This window comes from Arthrobotrys flagrans (assembly GCF_004000055.1).
Source record: "Arthrobotrys flagrans strain CBS H-5679 chromosome Unknown unitig_8, whole genome shotgun sequence".
In the NCBI taxonomy this organism is placed as follows: domain Eukaryota; kingdom Fungi; phylum Ascomycota; class Orbiliomycetes; order Orbiliales; family Orbiliaceae; genus Arthrobotrys; species Arthrobotrys flagrans.
The window spans coordinates 570,833-589,244 of record NW_027137553.1 but is presented as its reverse complement, the minus strand read 5'-3'; the positions used below and the strand labels follow the sequence as shown (position 1 = coordinate 589,244).

Genomic DNA, 18,412 nt, shown 5'->3' with positions numbered 1-18,412 from the left:
ATGCTTTCTGCACACCATTACGACTTTCTACGATATAACGAATCTCCCACACTTGTCTGCTCTCGTCGTTCGATCACCTTGACCAGGTTCGTGGCCTATTTTGGCTGTCGCCTTGACCCCAAAATGTCTCGTCAGAGCTTAATACTTATTCAACAGAACTTCTCCTGTCGCATCTCTCGTTAGAATCCTTCGGCTTCAGCTTCCCTTGGGATCTAGGTTTTTTTTTTTTTTAATTTAAAATTTCTTTTATTTGATATTTTTTTTTATTCTCCGGCCGATACACAACTGCTCCAGAGCATACTACCACACACCATACACACATACTACCTACTACTTACACCGACGAACCTCCTTTTGCGGCGCAGAACAATTGCTTAGATTAGAAACACCTTGATTTGATCTCTCTCTCTCTTTTTTGTCCTTCTGGAATTTGTCGTTTTGGATATCATCTTGCCAGCAGTGCAGTACGGGGTATTGTTCAGGAATTGGCCAAGAATAGGCATAGAAACTGTTTGAATCTTCTCCTGTCTCTGGACAATACTTACTTGCGAGGTCAGCTACAATTCATTTTGAACTATCTCGTAGTCGACATTTACCCCAATCCCTTTCCCACTACTCCCCTCTATTTAAAAAGAAAAGGGAAGGGCAAGGAAGGAAACGAAATAAAAGAAGAAAAGAAAGTCGCCACTGCAAAGGCGGTTCATCTCCCCGTCCATTGCATTGCATTCATTCTATTTCCATCTTTTTGATTCAATCGCGCATGGGCCTGCCTCTTCCCTAGGCTGAGACAGGGCCAACAACTTGACTCTATTGGCAGCCAGTCGTCAGTTCTCACAGGGAAACTTAAGTTAGACCAACTTAAAATCCTCCCACCTTCTCAATATCGCCTGATAGCTAGCTGCTTGGACGACCTCTCTTCTTTCCCCGCAAAATAGTCGGCTTTCCCGGATCACACCCGACTTCACTTCATCGCCAGTGGACTCGCCCCTTAGAAGATCTGGACCTAGACCTTCGGGTTCCTGACGAACAACGCGGCGCTGAGTCCTGAGTTGGCCCCTCGTGCTTGCTTGGTATTTTCTCCCTCCTGGCCAAAGTTCGCTTTCCGAATTCATTCAGGGCAAGCTTACTCGAACTCCTTGTTTCCACGAACGAGACTCCCGACGGTAAGTTCTTATCGTATCTTCGGCCTAGGACGCCGGTTGTTTTCGTTTCCACACATCGCCAACTCACAGTCGTCCTTTTCTATAGGGGATACTCTTTCTACTCTTTCTCGCCCCCACAACATAACACCAGCGCGAGACTTAACTGTGCTGCGCAGGTGTCGGCTGCCGCCAAGCAAAAAAGTGGTGTTAGCAAAGCAAGCAAGCACTGTCTTTTAGTCCTAGTCCTCACAGTCAGTCAGTCCGGTTAGTCAGTCCAGGTTTGCCGTCACACGTTGGGTTTCATACAGAGAGCAAGAGAGTGGAGCAACCGCTACGACTGGCAGGGCCTTTGATCTCTGGTTAAAGAACCGCTTGCCCTGGGGAAAACCTCTGAAATATTAAACTAGACAGGGAGATTTCTTCGATCTTCCTGAGCATACTTTCATATGAGTAAACTGGCAAGTGCATACATACATTTATACATATCCACATTCACACCGGTATCCCCAGACCGCCATTGTATTCAGTTCCGGGGATACTAGTTTGGTGACTATTCTTTTCAAAACTAACAGTTGGTCCGCTTGGCCTTTTTTAGTCTGGATTTTCTGGTCACCTTCCAGATCTAACTCGGCAGCAGCATCACGATTACCTCCAAGAGGTCGTCGCTCGCCAACCTCTGGAAAAGACCTTTTCGCCTCCCAACAACACCTTGTTCTCTCAACGTGGCGTAAATCCTCTGCCAATTGTGACAAACTCGGTTCCTTCGGACGATAGGATGTCAGAATCCCAATCGACAAATACCCCGCGTTTGAGCGAAGTCTCCAGTGTGGATTCTCCAAAGGACCTTCCTGACCCAATTGCACCTGTGCAGGCCAATACAAAGGTCGTCAACGCAAGGATGCCTGGAGTCAAACCCTTTAACTCCAACACCTTCACTAGCTCCCTTGATCCGATGGCATACGCATCAGAAGATATGTATCGTAAGACACCCGAATCGGATGCGCTGGCTTCGTCGGATGAAGAGCAGGACCAATCGGCATCATACTTCCCACCGGGCCTTAAAAATCCAAAACTAGAGAGCATTTCCACAATGTCTTCCAGACGTCCTTCGTATGCGGCCGAGTTTTCCAACCGTAACCGAGCCCTGAATACCCAAAATGGCCACGAACCCTTACTGCCGGAATCTAACCCATCAAGCCCGTTGGCTGATCTCTCCGGTTGGCCAGCCTCCAAGAATCCCCAGGAGAGGAAGGCTTCTATCAATCTAACTTGGAGCGCTGGATCGATATGGAATCAAGGATCTTCTTCCCGGAAAAATCCACAAAAAGGTCTCGTTGGTTCAATCCTCACTAGCACCGGTCCCGGGTCACTATATTCGAACACAGACGCTCTCCAATCCCCAACTTCCTTGCTCCCTGGTAGTTCCAGCGATCTCTCAATTCCGATCCCTCCGAATCCTCAACCACGGAATTATAGATCCATGTCATTTTCCGTAGGTCAACGTGAGTTGGAAGATCAAGCTAGGCCTAGACTATCTCCACCTGCCCATCATACTCTTTCAAGATTATCCGGATTACACCATCGGCCCTCTCGCCCAAGCCTGCTCTCTGAGGAGCATCACGCCAATGGTAGCCCTCTTAGAAGTGTCTTCGAGGCGCCAGATCATATTGAAGAGAAATATGAGGGATCTCCAATCGAAGCATTAGGTTCCACCCAACCTGGATATGCTAGTCACTCGCGACAGTATGATTCCGTCAGATTCAGAAACCGTACTATTTCTACCGCTTCAAGCTCAGCTCGAACCATTACAGCTACAGCTGCTTCGGGTCGAACTAGTGACACGAACCCTACAGACCGATCTGATGATTTTGAGAACGCACTAGCCGATGATGACGAAGTTGACGCTTTGGCTTCTTCCGGGTTCTTTGGACATAACCGCGGATTCGAATCATCAAATTTGGGTAGACGATTCAGCGAGGCACCTCGTAGCACGAATTTCCTAGAAAACCAACGGCTAGAGCTCCTCAAGAAGCAGCATTGGCAAAACGTGGGAGTTCCATTTGGAGGCGAAGAAGATCTTGGGAGCCAGAGCCGTCGGCATTCCTTTGCTGGGCCCCTCTCAAAAGTTCCTGGAGAAGAATATAGCATTTCCCAGAGCAGTCAGACTTTGGATCAATACGCCAATACCAGCCCGACCCAACCTGAAGGTATGTCCGACATTCTCAGATCGTTTTATTACGGTCGTATGCTAACACCGGCGTTTTAAACAGTAATCAATTTCGATAATTATCTCATGGGCGAGCAGCAGCTCCATGGCCATGGACTCAACCCTAACTTGGTTCTTAGATCAGGATTTGCCCCCAATGAAATACCTCCTTTGAGTATTTCTCCAGAACAACAGCGAATTATGAATGGGCCTGCTGGCATCTACCAACCAGCATACCCTCCACTTACACAAATGGCTCCACGGAACAATCAATTGTTGTATCTTGTCTCATTCAAAGCTTGCCGTGCAGACGTCTTCTTCGTTCAGGAAGGGACGGGTCTCAGAGTCAAGAATGGTGATCTTGTCATCGTCGAAGCTGACAGAGGGACGGACTTGGGTACCGTTACCGGAGAAAACGTCACCTGGAACCAAGCTAAAACGCTTAAGGAGGAAGCCGCAGCCCGCCACTACGAGTGGTTGATGATGTTCTCCAATCGTCGACCGGGTGGGGCTGCCCCTCCGAATACAACTTCTGGACCTACGCCAACCCTCGTGAACGGTCAGAGTATGGGGGGTGACCCAGCTTTGAACCCCGGACAAAACCCGGATCCTTCTGCAACTGAACTTAAGCCAAAGATGATCAAACGTTTGGCTCAAGTGCATGAAATCCAAACTTTACGCGACAAGGAAGCAAACGAGGCCAAAGCCAAGAGGGTCTGCCAGCAAAAGGTCTTAGAACACCGACTTCCAATGGAGATTTTGGATGCCGAGTTCCAAATGTAAGTTGCAGTTGTAATATGCTACATCAGAACCAACGCTGACACGTATCGAAACAGGGACTGGAAAAAACTGACCTTCTACTATTATGCGGATACTTATATCAATTTCAATTCGCTTGTTACCGATCTATTCAAAATCTACAAAACTCGTATTTGGATGTCGGCTATGAATCCGGCATCTTTTGCTCACGCCAACGGGGGTGCTATCGGCTCGCGTATCAATACTGGTCCTCCAATACTCCAAGGAGTCATCAGTGACCACCTTTCAGATGTTGCTCTCCAACAACACTACGGAAACCTCGGCATTCCGGCTCCTCAGTATGCCTATCCCCCTTCCATCCCACGCGCTCTTGTTCCTCCTGGAACGCAGCAAATCTACGCTCAGCAGCAAATGCCACTCCCACAGGCCATTGCCCTGTATCCGATCCGCCAGGCCACACATGGCGTTGTCCCTCACCAAGACTTCAGTCACCTCCCACAGCAACAACAAAACAATGGGTATTATATGAATAGCCAGAATGGTGGCACTAGCCCTCACGGACAAGGGCTTGAATTCCGTCAAGGTTAATGAATAGGAGACCCCTCCACGTTTTTCTACGAACGATTTCCAGACTAAAAATGCGAACGACTAAACAACGACTTTTCTCCTAATTTAGTTGGGAATTCACCCAACAACAAAAGCGGTCATTTACACATACACATTAGAAGAAGGTATTGGGGAGTTTAAGTTCTCTTTCTTTTGATTCTAATTCTTTTGATATGTCTCGGGTTCTCATGATTTATTCATTTCATGGTGGCATTGCCGAATGCAAATTTTATTTATATTTATTTTTTGGCGTCACGCCTGGTCATTCGTACTATCCGTTCTGTCTTTATCATAATTCTAATATTCCTGTTCATGCTGCTTTGCTATTCTTTGCTTTCAATGCTTTTTGCAGACTCTCTCTTCGGAGTCTCGTCTCTTGGACAAGGTTTAACATCCCGACTTTCCCAGGTCTTGCATTTTGTTATCGTTGGATTATTTTGTTTTTATCTGCCTTGTTTGATGCATCCATTGTAGACACGGGATTTTTAAAAATTTGCTGATTACACTGGATAGCCGGACCGGGATACAACTTTCACTGCTCGATTTGTTTTCGTCTTTTTGAAATCTATCTTCGTGTACAGACTGGTTTTTTTTATATATTTTATTTTATTTTATTTTATTTTTTTGATAACAGCGCCATCCTTCATTCTGATTATACATAGTTATTTTGAGTCATTCTTTTTTCTCTTTAAAAAAAATGAGATTTTCGAAGTCAGAGTAGGGATAGAGATATTTAAGAAAGGGCATCGGTATTTATCGTTTTTTCTCTGCTAAGTTGATTGCTTATTGTTTTACTATGCAATTGCATGCATGCATCCCTTGATATTCAAAATTTGCAAGCTGGTTATCTTCAACGTCTTTTGAATATATTCTTTACTCTGGCATCTGTGCTCCCAAAAATTTGATGTTAAATTTCTTGATGTTTTTAAGTATCAATTCTAGTTTTGATACTACACTCTTATCTATAGCTATCTATCTATCACTGTCATTATCGATAAAGTGATCTTGTTTATCAAAAGTTTTAGAATCTAAGGGTTCAATTGTGTGAAGGATTCGTTTTATAAATATGCACCTACGTACCTACGGTATAGCAAATGTCTAGCGATGCTTATGACATCTGTGCATTGATGCAAGTCGATTCTTACCTAATCCACTCGACCCACAGTACTAACCGTGCATCAACAGAAAATAAGAAACCCCTAAGACTAAAAACCATGGCCCCACTTCGAAAGCTTTCGCGCGTTTTGTCCTTCTCAAAAAATATGCAGGTTGTGACTCGTCATGTGCCCCTTTTGCATCCCGTCATGCGAACCTGGTTGGTCCACCGGGAATCTCATGTTGGTCAAGCCTACGAAAAACCCCACATTTTCTCTTTCGAATAAGTGTTTTTGCTGCAATGCACCTAGCCATGCACGAGATAGTAGACAGGTTTAGGTTGCACCATTTTGCGTTTGGTCCCACAGTTAATGGTTTTAGTTGCACCGCATTTTTTTTCTGTTCGAAGGGAAAAGAATAAAAAAATATATAAAAAATGGGGGGAAATGGAAAGTGAGGGGTGAAGGAGAAGTTCTTGAGTTTTTTTTTTTTTGTTTTTTTTTTCGCTCGGATTTGGATGCGGGGTCGGGGTGTCGGGTCGATGATGCCGGTAAGTGCCGTATTATGAGAATTTACCTACGCGTTCGGCTTTTGATACTGCAGACGTTGGAAATTATTCTAGCATATGGAGAAATTGGTAGCCCGCTAAATAGCTTTTCTGTTGGATAGAAGCGCTGATGCATTCCATTGCGCACCGACTTTTTATAAAAACTTCACAAGACGATCTTGAGTATTGAGGGAATTCTCGGATAATGGAAAATTGGAGCTACCAGCCCTTGCAGGAACTAAAGGCCCCATATCCTCGGAGATTCGGGTTCCGCGGAGGAACACGTACATGCATCTACGCATGTGTGGCTTTATGATTTCGTAACAAACCTCATATTCAAATTTGTTGGATCGGCTATTAAGTTCTATGGTTTGTAAGTCGATACCACGGGAAGGGTTTCTTTCCATTTGACAGAGATCCTAAATGATATGTAAATGCGTGGATCAAGGTACGATCAGCTAGGCGATCAATTCCTGGGATGCATGTTGATAGGGGGGGCGGACTGGGGTGATCCTTGTAAATTAGATAAACGATATGTCTTGTCTATGAACTTTTTTAAGATCTGTTGGAATTCAGTGAGAATCGTTGGACTGCTCGTGGACCAACGATCCTCGATCTAATAGCTTAGCTTATTTGTGAGGTAAGGGAGGTTGAAAGAAACGATTTAGTCATGGGCTTATACGTTTGAGAGTCGATATAATGATAAGATCCTTGAATTGGCAAATCCTTGGCTTGTAGGCTATGTTGTACTAGTCTAGCAGAGCCCTTGCGTCTCGGAACTCCATTTTCTAAAAGCGATAGTACTATAGTTGGAATTGTGAATTTAAAGACACGATCGTGAACTATATATATATATATAGCCTTGGTAAACATAGACATACAAAAACCGCACTAAGTGAAGTGTATACAAGCTGTAAACACGAATGGAATGACAGAAGGCCTCATGAAGCAAATTAAAGCAGCCAGACTTAGTTAATCAAATATGGAATCGCAAGGTCATAGAATCAAGGCTCAGAGTACTACTATTAACTAAGCAGGAAATGCCACAGTCGTGGCCATAACGGTGGCCTCCGTTTCAGTATGTCCTGTTACAGCTGAATTTTCAGCTCTTGCATGTCGAAGAAATTTGGAAAGCTTGGTTTTGGCCACTGCAGTGCTTCAGAGGGTGATAGAGACTTTGGGGATGTCTGAGGACGTCCTAAAACCGATTTCGGATCTCATTAGTCCTCTAACATATTTTGTGGTGACGGTTATATTTTCCGTTCGGATGCTTACCATAACATAATACTCCCACCGCTCAAAAAAGTACAGACCGAACCGTGGGATACCCCCCAGCTTCCTCCAATAGACATTCCATTCTGCCAATCAATTCGGGGGTATCCGGGAGGACTTTTCCTTTCAATATCAATCTCGACTCGAAGTATATCGCGTCGTGAGAATCTATAGAAGTTGATAGCAGGTACGCTGAAATCCTGCTACACGGAACTCTCAGGGTACTTGCCTGAGAGAATTCTAGCCATCCATGCAGTATTCGACGCACTCACGCATAGTAAGATTGACTCTGGCGTTAGGATCGTTGTCAGGTGACTGGATAAGATTAGCAAGGAAGCATGCGTTTCGAGCATAAAACTCTTCGAGGTTCTTGTGGCCTAGTGGGTCGCAGAGGAATTGGCGTTGGGCGTCAAGTGTGGGGTGGTGCTCTCTCAATTGCTTGATAGAAGGCATGCGCGCTTGTCTTCTATCAACCCTTGCCATTCTCTATTTAGATAATTAATTTCATATCCTGAATCCTGGCAAATTTAAGCCCCGAAGTTGTGAGGAAATGCCATGCTTACGATAGACCCATTTCAAGCCGGAAATTTATAGCTTTTCCCTCGCGCTCACCATCTCAATGTATGGTTTTACTATCTCTAGACAACGGTAGTATCGAGAGGTATACACCGCCGAGATTTCGGGACGGGTATAGTTACTGATAGAATCAATGAAATCTATCAAATATATTTAGGCCCGTGGAGATAAAACGGAGTTTATCATTTAAATAGATTTGTTTTAGGAGAAATATAATAGCCAGTAGGCGCATAAAAGTACATCTATCATTGTAGAACCGGCCATGGAAAAACTCCATCCTTTGATACTTGAAGCTTGCTCATATATTACATCGGCGAAATAGGCATCGTCATTATATCACATAATCTGTTATCTGGAGATAGATTAAATACATATATAAATGTTAGTATATTAAGGTTCTAAAAACTATAGTTACACAAACTTCTGTAGTTTGCTACTATGCTTGTCGAGATCTGCATATAAGGCTGAGATAATCTTCACAGCTGAAACACAAGTTTCTTGCATGGAGGGCATCTGATTCGCTCAGTTCGATTCTGTTTGTGGGATAGAATTTCAAATATGCAATAAGATGTAGACCTCTATGCTGGAACGGCATGCATAGACATCGACGTCGTTGGAATAATTACTTGATTCGTAATTTCAACTAATGAATAAAATGCAATTGTCAGTTGCTAACTTTTTATGTGCGGGCGCACGAGAGAGATTGTTCTATCTGATTGGCTCGCCCTAATAGCCATGAGGCTCTAAGAATTTTGGGGTATCAGCCGCAGAAGTTGAATGCGGCTCAAGAATTCAACTTCAGGATAACTAGCAACCATATCAAGCCGTCGGTCTGAATCTAAAATTTATTTTATAACAGGGTATTGACCGAAATGAATTAGCATCAGACCTTCGCATTCTGGCTGTTCAGGAATCTGCGACATATACATGCACCATACGTATGATGTAATTTTTGGTTTTGAATATTTCAACAGTCAAAAATTATTAAGTATTTGGGCTAGTATATATTTTTGTAATATAAGGAACGCCGTTTCTACAGCTTGCTCGAGTAGTCAAGGTTTTTTTAGGACCTCGATCAAGGTATATTATCTTCAGGTCTCGTCTCTAGGTGTCGACCCGTTAATAAAGCGTCCAGCCTCTTTTGGTTGTGGCGGTGCGTTGTCGTTGTGGTCAATTTTTGTGCAACTGTAAACTGCAGAGCCGGATACAGTGCGGTGACGGCTGTGTTCACGACCTCTCCAACAACATCATAATCCCTTATGCCCGGTGCCTCATCATGCTAACACAACATCATCATACCAGCATTGCAGCCGTGGCGGCGCCATTGCACAATCGCACAAAATTCAATTAATTCCGACTGTGACTTCGGTATTGACCGATCGATCTTGACATACGTCAAATTGACGGGTTTCCCCTAGGCCTTCAGCTAGACCCGACATCTTGAGATTTCTGCAAACCTCGAGCTCCCACGAAAAATTCACAGTGGAAGAGTACAGAATGGTCTGATGCTCGATCGGGCACGTTTCCCAAAGAGGCCACATGATCTCATCGGCGCGATGACGATTGGTCCAAACGGCGACGTCGGCTTTTTTAGAACAAGGTTCCCGTTGGATCAGACCTGGGGTGAAGCGAAAGATCGATCAGGTGGCTTGATACCTCGAGAACTCAAGGCAATCAGATCGATATTTGTGGAGAGAGAAAAATTTTCTGTGAGAATTTTGTTTCTCTCGAGTTTTGCAGCATGCAGCAGGATAAATGCATGATGTGAGTTATGTTGATCTAGAGCCAGGCCATGGGAACCAACTTTATCCATTTCAACCTGCAATCTTTACCAACGGAAGTCCGGCAGCCACAATTAATATTTACCGACAGAGCCGACGCCAAGAAAGCAGGATCATGAAGTCGGAAGCCGGAAAGATGATTCAATATTCACAGGCGACGACACCATATACTTTCCATGAAGTGGAATTTCTATGAAGGCGCCGATTTTCCGAGCAAAGCTTAGTTTGTGCAATTGCAGTCTACCGCCCAATGCTATAATGCACCAATCTGTCTTAAGATTAGGTGTTAATGCTTGCCGCCTGGCGGCTCACTCGAGTCTCTGCTTCTTCTCCTTTCCCATGATGCCCCTGCAAAAGACACGGCAACAGACATGATCAAGAGCGAGACTCCGTCTCTCAGCGCCCGCAGATCTAAAGTTCGACAACGATTACCGAGATCGGATGCCACAATTACGACACAACAGCCTAGATTTTGAGCCATGTAATTTCATTGCCGAGGGACCTCGAGGTAGCTAATGAATTTGGAAAATATCTCCACTGTGGCGGATGTGGATGTTAGAAGCTTTCTACTGTGCAACGCACTATTCCGACTTGACACGAAATCTCCTTCTGGGGTAGGGAAAAGACCGTCCCCATTTGAAGCAAAAGAAATGGGGAGTTTTGGTTATATATTTTGGAGGGGAGGACCCTGCTTTGGTCAGAGTGAAGACTTTATTCCTTAAGCCCACCAAGTTTATTACTCAAGACATCAAGTGATATCAAGTGTGTACCAACCGCTAGGCTAATAATTCGCTCCAGACGACTGCCGTTTCTCAATCCCCGTTAGTCGGGCTTCTCCAGTGCTGCCGGCATAATAGCGCTATTATACCTACTCTTGGCCAGTTGAGCACAGCATGGATGTCATCGGGCCACTTTTGCCTCGAAATAGGAGGAGAAAGCAGGCGGACAAGAATGTTACCTTGAGTGCAAGTGCCTCCGTGCCCTCCTCACGCGACGATGGAGTGCTTCGGCCGGCTACGACGACCCCTCTTTCTCTCCCAGGTAAGATACCCACTTTGCTTCGCCATCAAGTTAAACCAACCGACGTCAGAGTTTGCTCTGCTTGCTGCGCGACAAGGAGCTTGCATTTTTTCAAGCATCCTGTTGGTTGGTTGAAAAGAATGTTAACGTTAGAGCTGTCCACATGCTTTAAGTACCCCGGGCACTTTGCGAACGTTAGCTCGGTCGCAACCTCTTCTCCGCACCATACCCCTGTAGACATCCCCAGATGGGGAGTTTCCTACAAACCCTGTTCCACCGCAGAGACGAGCGAATTATATATATAATGGTACAGTGGAAGCATGGACCGAAACTTTGACATTTTTGGAAACGGTTGCATACACTTTCTTGTCTGTGGCTATCTTGCTACCTATTCATTATTATCTACGAAAGAAATTGCGCTTCCTGTTCAAAGCATTTTCGTTGGAAATTAGTTACAATTGTCATTGGAATTGTCGAAACCTGATCTAATTTTACCATTGGCAGTCCTCAACCTTGAATTTCCAGAAGACCTTTTCGACAACCTCACTCCTATCACCTTTGACTGCACGACACAGGCTTGTTCCGAACGCAGCATCATGGACGAATTTCCAAGTGTAAGATACCATCTATGTGCCTTCCCCATTAAGTCGTTTTCGGCATGTAAGTACTAACGAAGTATTTTTTCAAAATGAATAGCCACCGACACAACACAGCCTATATGACGATGAACGTTCAAGAGCTGAAAGAAAACGACAAAAGAAACAAGCCAAATCGCAGAAATCTGCGAAACCCGAAAGATATCACCACACACCTGCGTTCGCCGCAAAATCCTTTGCCTTGACTGCGACGCCAGAGATCTACAAAACAGATCAAACCCATAAACTCTCAAGACCGGTGCTGGACCAAGCGAAAACCCGACGGAGCCGAACACCCAAAGTTGTTCAACCCTTCGATGATAGGTCATCCGGCGAGTATGATCGAAGCCCTTTAATGAACGGTACCACAGAAAATGGTAGACGCACACCCACTTGGGGAACATGGGGGCGAGAGGGTCCAAAGACATCACCAAACCGGTTTATGGCGGCGAGCCCCCACTATGAACTATTTTCAAGTGCAATCCTGAATCAAAATACGCCTGGAACAACAACCGGACGAGGGGTTATCACTCCAGAATCGTTTACACGGGGACGTCCAGATTGGTCTGAAATGGACGAAAAGGTCACCGACAAATGTTTACGAAGATCTGGCTCTCTCTATTCTACAAAGTCCTCAAAATCACAACGAACTGGAACCCAATCGACTAAATTTACCACCGTTCTCAAGGGAAACACTGTCTTGAGGGTACCACGAGCTGGAGACGCCGAATCCATATATCAAGGCCGAGGATGTGTGCCATGGCGAATCCGTGCAATGTAGTTTGTACGGTGTGAATACGCCTCTTTCTTTTTTGCCGATTTTCTATGAATTTCGGATATTACGGAGCGGCTTGTTGATTTTTCCTTTCACTCACCTGGCTCACCAATAATGCAATACCCAAATGTACCTATCGGCGTTCGCTTTTCCCCCCTTTACGATTTTCAGAGGATATTCATATCAGCCATTTCAGGCACGCATTTTTTCTTTGTCTCTTGGTACGAATTGCATTTACAGCGCATATCGCCGCAGGGATTTGGGGCGTTCGATATTGTCAGTTTACTTTTTCGCATTTCATATTGGATATTGCGCTTTTTGCGGAACGGTCACACGGCGTTTTTTGGGGTTTTGTTTTGCCTTTTCCTTATCAACATATTTCAACCCTCCAATGTGAATGAAAAACTGAGGCTGGTTTTACAAACTTTTATGCTTTTTCTTCTTTACGACTATTTTTCTAGGTTATTTGCTTTTTCCTTACCATTTATTTTCTGGGTCTTGACGGTGCAGTGGTGCGGACGCGGGATAAGTCCCATAGATGGATTGTAATATATTGTGAATTCGACTAAACGGCCGACACGATGGTCGTACGAGCTAGTTTTCCGTCTTTCGGAGGATATTTTGACTTTAATGAATTAAATGGAACGCCAGGGGAACAAATATATCGATGTATCATTTTTTTTTCTTTTATATATAGGTCCTGGGAAATAAATGCGGAGTCTAGTGGAAATAATGCTCGTTAAGGAACGGGTAGATATGTAACCTATCAATAGCTATACTGTTAACGTATTATACTTCCGAATGAGATATGTATACTGGAATTAACTATGCCGCTACCCTCTGAGTGGAGTTTTAAGCTTTCTCGGATAGAGGAATAAAGAATAAGCGCTGGTATTTGAGCCGTATAGTTGCTCGGAAATTTATTATAACCTCTGCAAGTTATATACGCACCAGCTTGGAGATTTCACGGATCGTGGACTAGTTAATGAGATGCAATGATGATGGCCACACGACATAATGCATGGCGTCTGATTGCCAGGGCTATGGAAGAGGTTAGATAAACGGTAGGGCTGGTCGAAAATCTTCTATTAACATATAGCTAGAGGCTGTTTAAGATTAATATACCTGGTTCTGAGCGCGAGGCCGACCAGTTCTAAGGGACATTTAATAGATATAGCTTAAAACCTAGAGGCATGTCGGTGGATATTGCATGCGGATCCACGTTCACCAACTAAATACTTCTATAGCTAGCCGTAGATATTTCTCATGGAGATATATGAATGTCTAGATACCGTCGATTTCTATGGAAGGCAGGCTTCGCTGGCTTATAGAAACAGGAATAGCTTATTCTAATTGTGGCGTAAACTAGACTAGACATATATTTCTATAGGCTAGATATACTCGGATAAGTTACACTACCATCGGAATAGGTTATTCCGGCTCATGGGATAGATTGTCCTTTCAATTTGAACTGTATAATTTGAGCTTTATGCCATAAAATCTAGCATATGTCATATGAATATTGTTTTGGCCGAAGTTATGCCAAAAAATCTTTTCAAAAAACCACTCACTAACCACAGTAGAGCCTGTTATATAAACAAGTATGTAAGTTCATATTCAGAAGGTAGCAGGAGAGAATTCTAGAAGGTGTCTAGCCGCTAGACATACATACATGTTGACACCTCAACTATGGCAGAGCTTTATAGATATAATGACTCTAAGAGGAGTCCTCTTAGAGTCTAGACCCACGCGTGTATGTTTAATCGACCACTTTTGAATATTGGTATATCGCTCATCTACAAAATTCTGGGTTGTACGATTGTACCCGATAGCGTATGGCGTTTCCTCCCTTTGTGACATCTGGGTACGACACTAGCGTGCACCATATGGAGCTCAGAGAGTCCTTTGGGACTCTTCTATCAATTATACAGAAGACACTGGTCCAGAATTAGAGACGCCTTAATTAGTTTGGAGGATGCCTTAACGCTGATTTTCTGTCCTATAAGAATTTACACCATAAAATTTCTCCTCGGTAGGGTTTTAATCCATTTATACTTCCCAGGCTAGAGTACTTCGCTCTTGAGACTTCCTTCATACCTCTCCATAAAAACATGTCAGGAGGTATATATAGCTTTTGTTAAACGGTCGTACTGCTTAGAATACAATAAACTGTTATGGAACTTTGTATTGACTGTAATGCAATCCGTAAGTTTATAAATCCGGAAGTTGGGTTTTAGTTCACAGTAGCACTTGGTTTACGAGATAAGTTTTCAGGCATGACTGGCGTCGTCTAAAGACAACGAATTAATTTGCGAAAACCTAAAACGTGAAACGGAGCTCTTCAGTACGCAAATATCCGAGCTATTTACCTAAACATTGCCAGGTTTCCATGAACTTAAAAAACGACTCGGATCCTTGTGGTCGTGAAAATAGAGTTTAAATCAACAAATTTCTATAATGAGGTTCGGCCAGGGCTCTTATTGTTTGCGGTAAGCTAACAATCCGGTATGATCCGATTCCGGGGTCGGGAATATGCATATGCAGATGGCTGACCCGGTTCCTGGCGATTTTCTTGACATCATGACTCTTTGGAGGACAAAGCGGCTGAGACTTTTATTGACTTATAAAAGTATTGAAGTTTACATAGACTGAAAGGATTTATATCTGTTTTAGAATTTTATACCAGCCACAGATTATATCCATCCTATAACACTAAATTTAGGACACAAAATTCCAACATATACAACACTCCCCAACAACCACAAATGACACTACCAATAGTCATAACCAGAATCATCTCATCATCTCCTTTAATAACAAGACTCTCGTCTACATTCCTCGGTCTCCAAAGAATGGGCGCATTCAGAAGAGGCTACAGTACCTTTTCAAAACCACTGTTATCATCCAGACGTTCAATCCTCTTCTTCCTCATCGGTCCTCCGATACTGTATCTCACGACAACATTCACCCGTCTACTGTATCAATATCCTACAACAGATATTGACCGGTCACATCCAGTTTATAAATCCAAGGATGACGTGAGGTTTAAACAGTTATATGGACATTGGTTTACAGCGCGAGTACCCTACAAGTCGCTTATTCAATCGTCTTCAACTGGGAAAATTGGGGATGAAACGGTAGTAAAACACAGGAAGACGCCAATAGAGGTCTGGACTTCGGCATTGTTCTGCACACCTACATTAGGCCTTGAAGCAATCGGTATCGGCCTTTTCACTGGGAACGGGTTTGCAACCGGCGATAGAGGTGAAGAAAGAGTCTACGTCGGCCAAGGACTCGCACATGGAATCTTCAACGTCAAATCAATCGAAGGAGAATCAACCCCACCAGTAACACTAACAGAACAGAAAGACGGAGTAAACAGAAAGCTCCTGGGGAGGGCAATAGTTGCATATGATCTTCCGGATTATGCAACACACCTTTGGGAAATTGCTGCGAAGTATGGAGCTCCTTGGAGGCATATCAGTGGCGGGAGACATTGTTTTGAGGTTATTGAGGAGGAAGGGAAAGGAAAAGAGGGAGAGGTTTTAGTGAGGTTTGGGTGTGTGACCGATATGGAAAGGGTTAATAGGTTGCATAGAGAGGGGGAGAGGATGGGAAGGGGATGCCGTGGTTGTATGTTTGGTTGCATGAAGTTTATGCAAGGTGGTTGGTGGATGGGGCGGTGAAGAGGTTGAGGAGGGGTCGGTGATACCTTATATCTGGTCTGACAGGTCTTATACATGGAATAGAGGTTAATACGAAGGTTACGCGTACGATATTTTAGAGGATTGGAGTCGGAATGGTGTTTGTATTTGTATTATATCTCATCTCAATGGCAGCCCGGAGAGGCACCCCCACACCATCGACCAGAGTTCAGAAGCTGTGTTGCTGTGTTGTCGTAATTGAATGTTTGACATCTTATATATTTCCATTTTGGGGAAATACCAAAATAGGATTAATAGGCGAGGGTTTGGAGCCCTCTCCACCAAATCTTGGTGGACAGAATTTGTTCCTCACAGAAAGTCTCTTCCTCTGCTTTGAAGGTTTTTTGCTAGCTTGAAGTCATCATCACGACAACCTACCGACATCTCCGACCTCACGACTCGACAACCCCTCCCTTCGACATCCCGAATATACGACCAAGGTTCGTTTGCTCTTGATCAATTGGAGGATGCTGGAGAAACTGGGTAGTGATGATGATGGGAAGGCTAATTGTTTGGTTTTGTTGGGATTGTGTAGATGGGTGCCCTTAAATACATTGAAGAACTTCAGAAGAAGAAGCAGTCTGATGTACTGCAATTCCTTCTCCGTGTTCGATGCTGGCACTACAGAAACCTAGGTATTGCTTTCCTATGATAAAGCATTTTCTTTCGGGACGTGTCTCTTCGAGTCCAATGAGATAGATGGGGGAGGTTATGAAACTTTTGTTGGAGACCAGTTTCTTCGCGGAGTCAATGTCGCTCTCGTTTTTTTTCTTCTAAGGACTTGAAGGGGATATCGTCGTCGAACGTTTTTTAAAATAAAGCAACAGATATACTGACGGGTTATGGATTCCTTCAACAACAGCGGTCATCCATCGTGCTTCTCGACCATCTCGCCCAGACAAGGCTCGCCGTCTCGGATACAAGGCTAAGCAGGGATATGTCATCTACCGTATCCGTGTTCGCCGTGGAGGTCGCAAGAGGCCAGTTCCAAAGGGTGCTACTTATGGCAAGCCCACCAACCAGGGTGTGAACCAATTGAAGTACCAGCGATCGCTCAGGTCGACCGCTGAGGAGCGTGTTGGCCGACGATGCGCCAACTTGCGCGTTCTCAACTCTTACTGGATCAACCAGGATTCGTATGTGCCACATAATATTGTATTGAAAAAAAAGAGATGAAGACTAATGGAGGTGTGTGAATAGGACCTACAAGTACTACGAAGTCATCCTTGTCGACCCCCAGCACAAGGCGATCCGCCGCGATGCCCGCATCAACTGGATCGTCAACCCAGTCCACAAGCACCGCGAGAGCCGTGGTCTCACCGCTACCGGCAAGAAGAGCAGAGGTATCAACAAGGGCCACAGATACAACAACACCAAGGCTGGCAGGAGAAAGACCTGGAAGCGCCAAAACACCCTCTCTCTCTGGAGATACAGACATTAGATTGCTGGGTGACTTGTTTGTGGTGGTGGTGTTTAATGTTTATTCCTTGCTTCGAGCCATTAATTCACTTTTTTTCTACTTTTATCATTTACTCTCCGTGTGTGCCTATGGCTTTCATGACTCTTTTGTTTATATGGGAAATGGGGGTTTGCTTCTTCCATTGATATCATGTGGGTTGTCGACGACTTGTTTCATAGCTACATATAGCTGAAGCTTGCTCTGTCAATACATGCTATACTAAGTTCGAGGGAGGGATGTTGTGATGACAACAATATTATCCTCTCCTTGATATCGCTATCATTCCGGTCGGTTCTTCATATTCGAACGGTATCTTCGTAACATACCTTGCTGAAATACTTACAAAAGTATGATACGCAAGGGACTCGCAGGGTAGCGGGATAAAGCCAAGACTTTCTTTCCGCTGAAACAAGCCCGTGAGAATTAATTCAAGCCGGACGTAACCTTGGAGGGTCCTGGCCTAACTGCATATCCCTATATCCCGAAGCAGTGTGTCTAAAGATGGGATGTTTACTCATCCGTTATCAACTTGTAGAGAATGTAACCTTCGAATCCAAGGGCGGCCTGATGATGCCGTTCATTTGGAAATTCTTTCTGTTTGTTCCCCCATAAAAGTTTCGCCAAGGCCAGGACCCTGGCTGGTACGAGGTCTTGAGTGGGTACCTGTACATACACCCTTCCCCGTGGACGACCTCTCAAGTCCCAATACACATTCATACGACGTCCATACATAGTACATGCGACGTTCTCCCTGTAGGTTAGCGAGTTAGTACCTACCCAGAAAAGAGGAAGTACTGGGGGGTCACGTTAGCATTGCATTCGGGACCGTTGACTG

General features: G+C 44.4%; 3 protein-coding genes across 3 annotated transcripts; all 3 read left to right on the top strand.

Moving 5' to 3' along the window:
- On the top strand, window positions 1-4,695 carry DFL_006676 (uncharacterized protein; the record flags this gene model as incomplete). The annotated part of the gene is made up of 7 exons (XM_067636140.1): window positions 1-86; window positions 157-178; window positions 1,117-1,163; window positions 1,249-1,406; window positions 1,763-3,349; window positions 3,413-4,127; window positions 4,185-4,695. 7 exons carry the CDS (start codon window positions 1-3, stop codon window positions 4,693-4,695), a joined length of 3,126 nt encoding a protein of 1,041 aa, XP_067487787.1.
- A 6,182-nt stretch (window positions 4,696-10,877) lies between these two features.
- Window positions 10,878-12,420, top strand: DFL_006675 (uncharacterized protein; the record flags this gene model as incomplete). Its single annotated transcript, XM_067636139.1, has 3 exons — window positions 10,878-11,025; window positions 11,509-11,618; window positions 11,701-12,420. 3 exons carry the CDS (start codon window positions 10,878-10,880, stop codon window positions 12,418-12,420), a joined length of 978 nt encoding a protein of 325 aa, XP_067487786.1.
- A 2,759-nt stretch (window positions 12,421-15,179) lies between these two features.
- On the top strand, window positions 15,180-17,559 carry DFL_006674 (60S ribosomal eL15 domain-containing protein; the record flags this gene model as incomplete). The annotated part of the gene is made up of 5 exons (XM_067636138.1): window positions 15,180-15,973; window positions 16,477-16,558; window positions 16,654-16,753; window positions 16,981-17,254; window positions 17,319-17,559. The coding sequence occupies 5 exons, from the start codon at window positions 15,180-15,182 to the stop codon at window positions 17,557-17,559; spliced, it is 1,491 nt and encodes a 496-aa protein (XP_067487785.1).
- Between the last annotated feature and the right edge of the window lie 853 nt (window positions 17,560-18,412).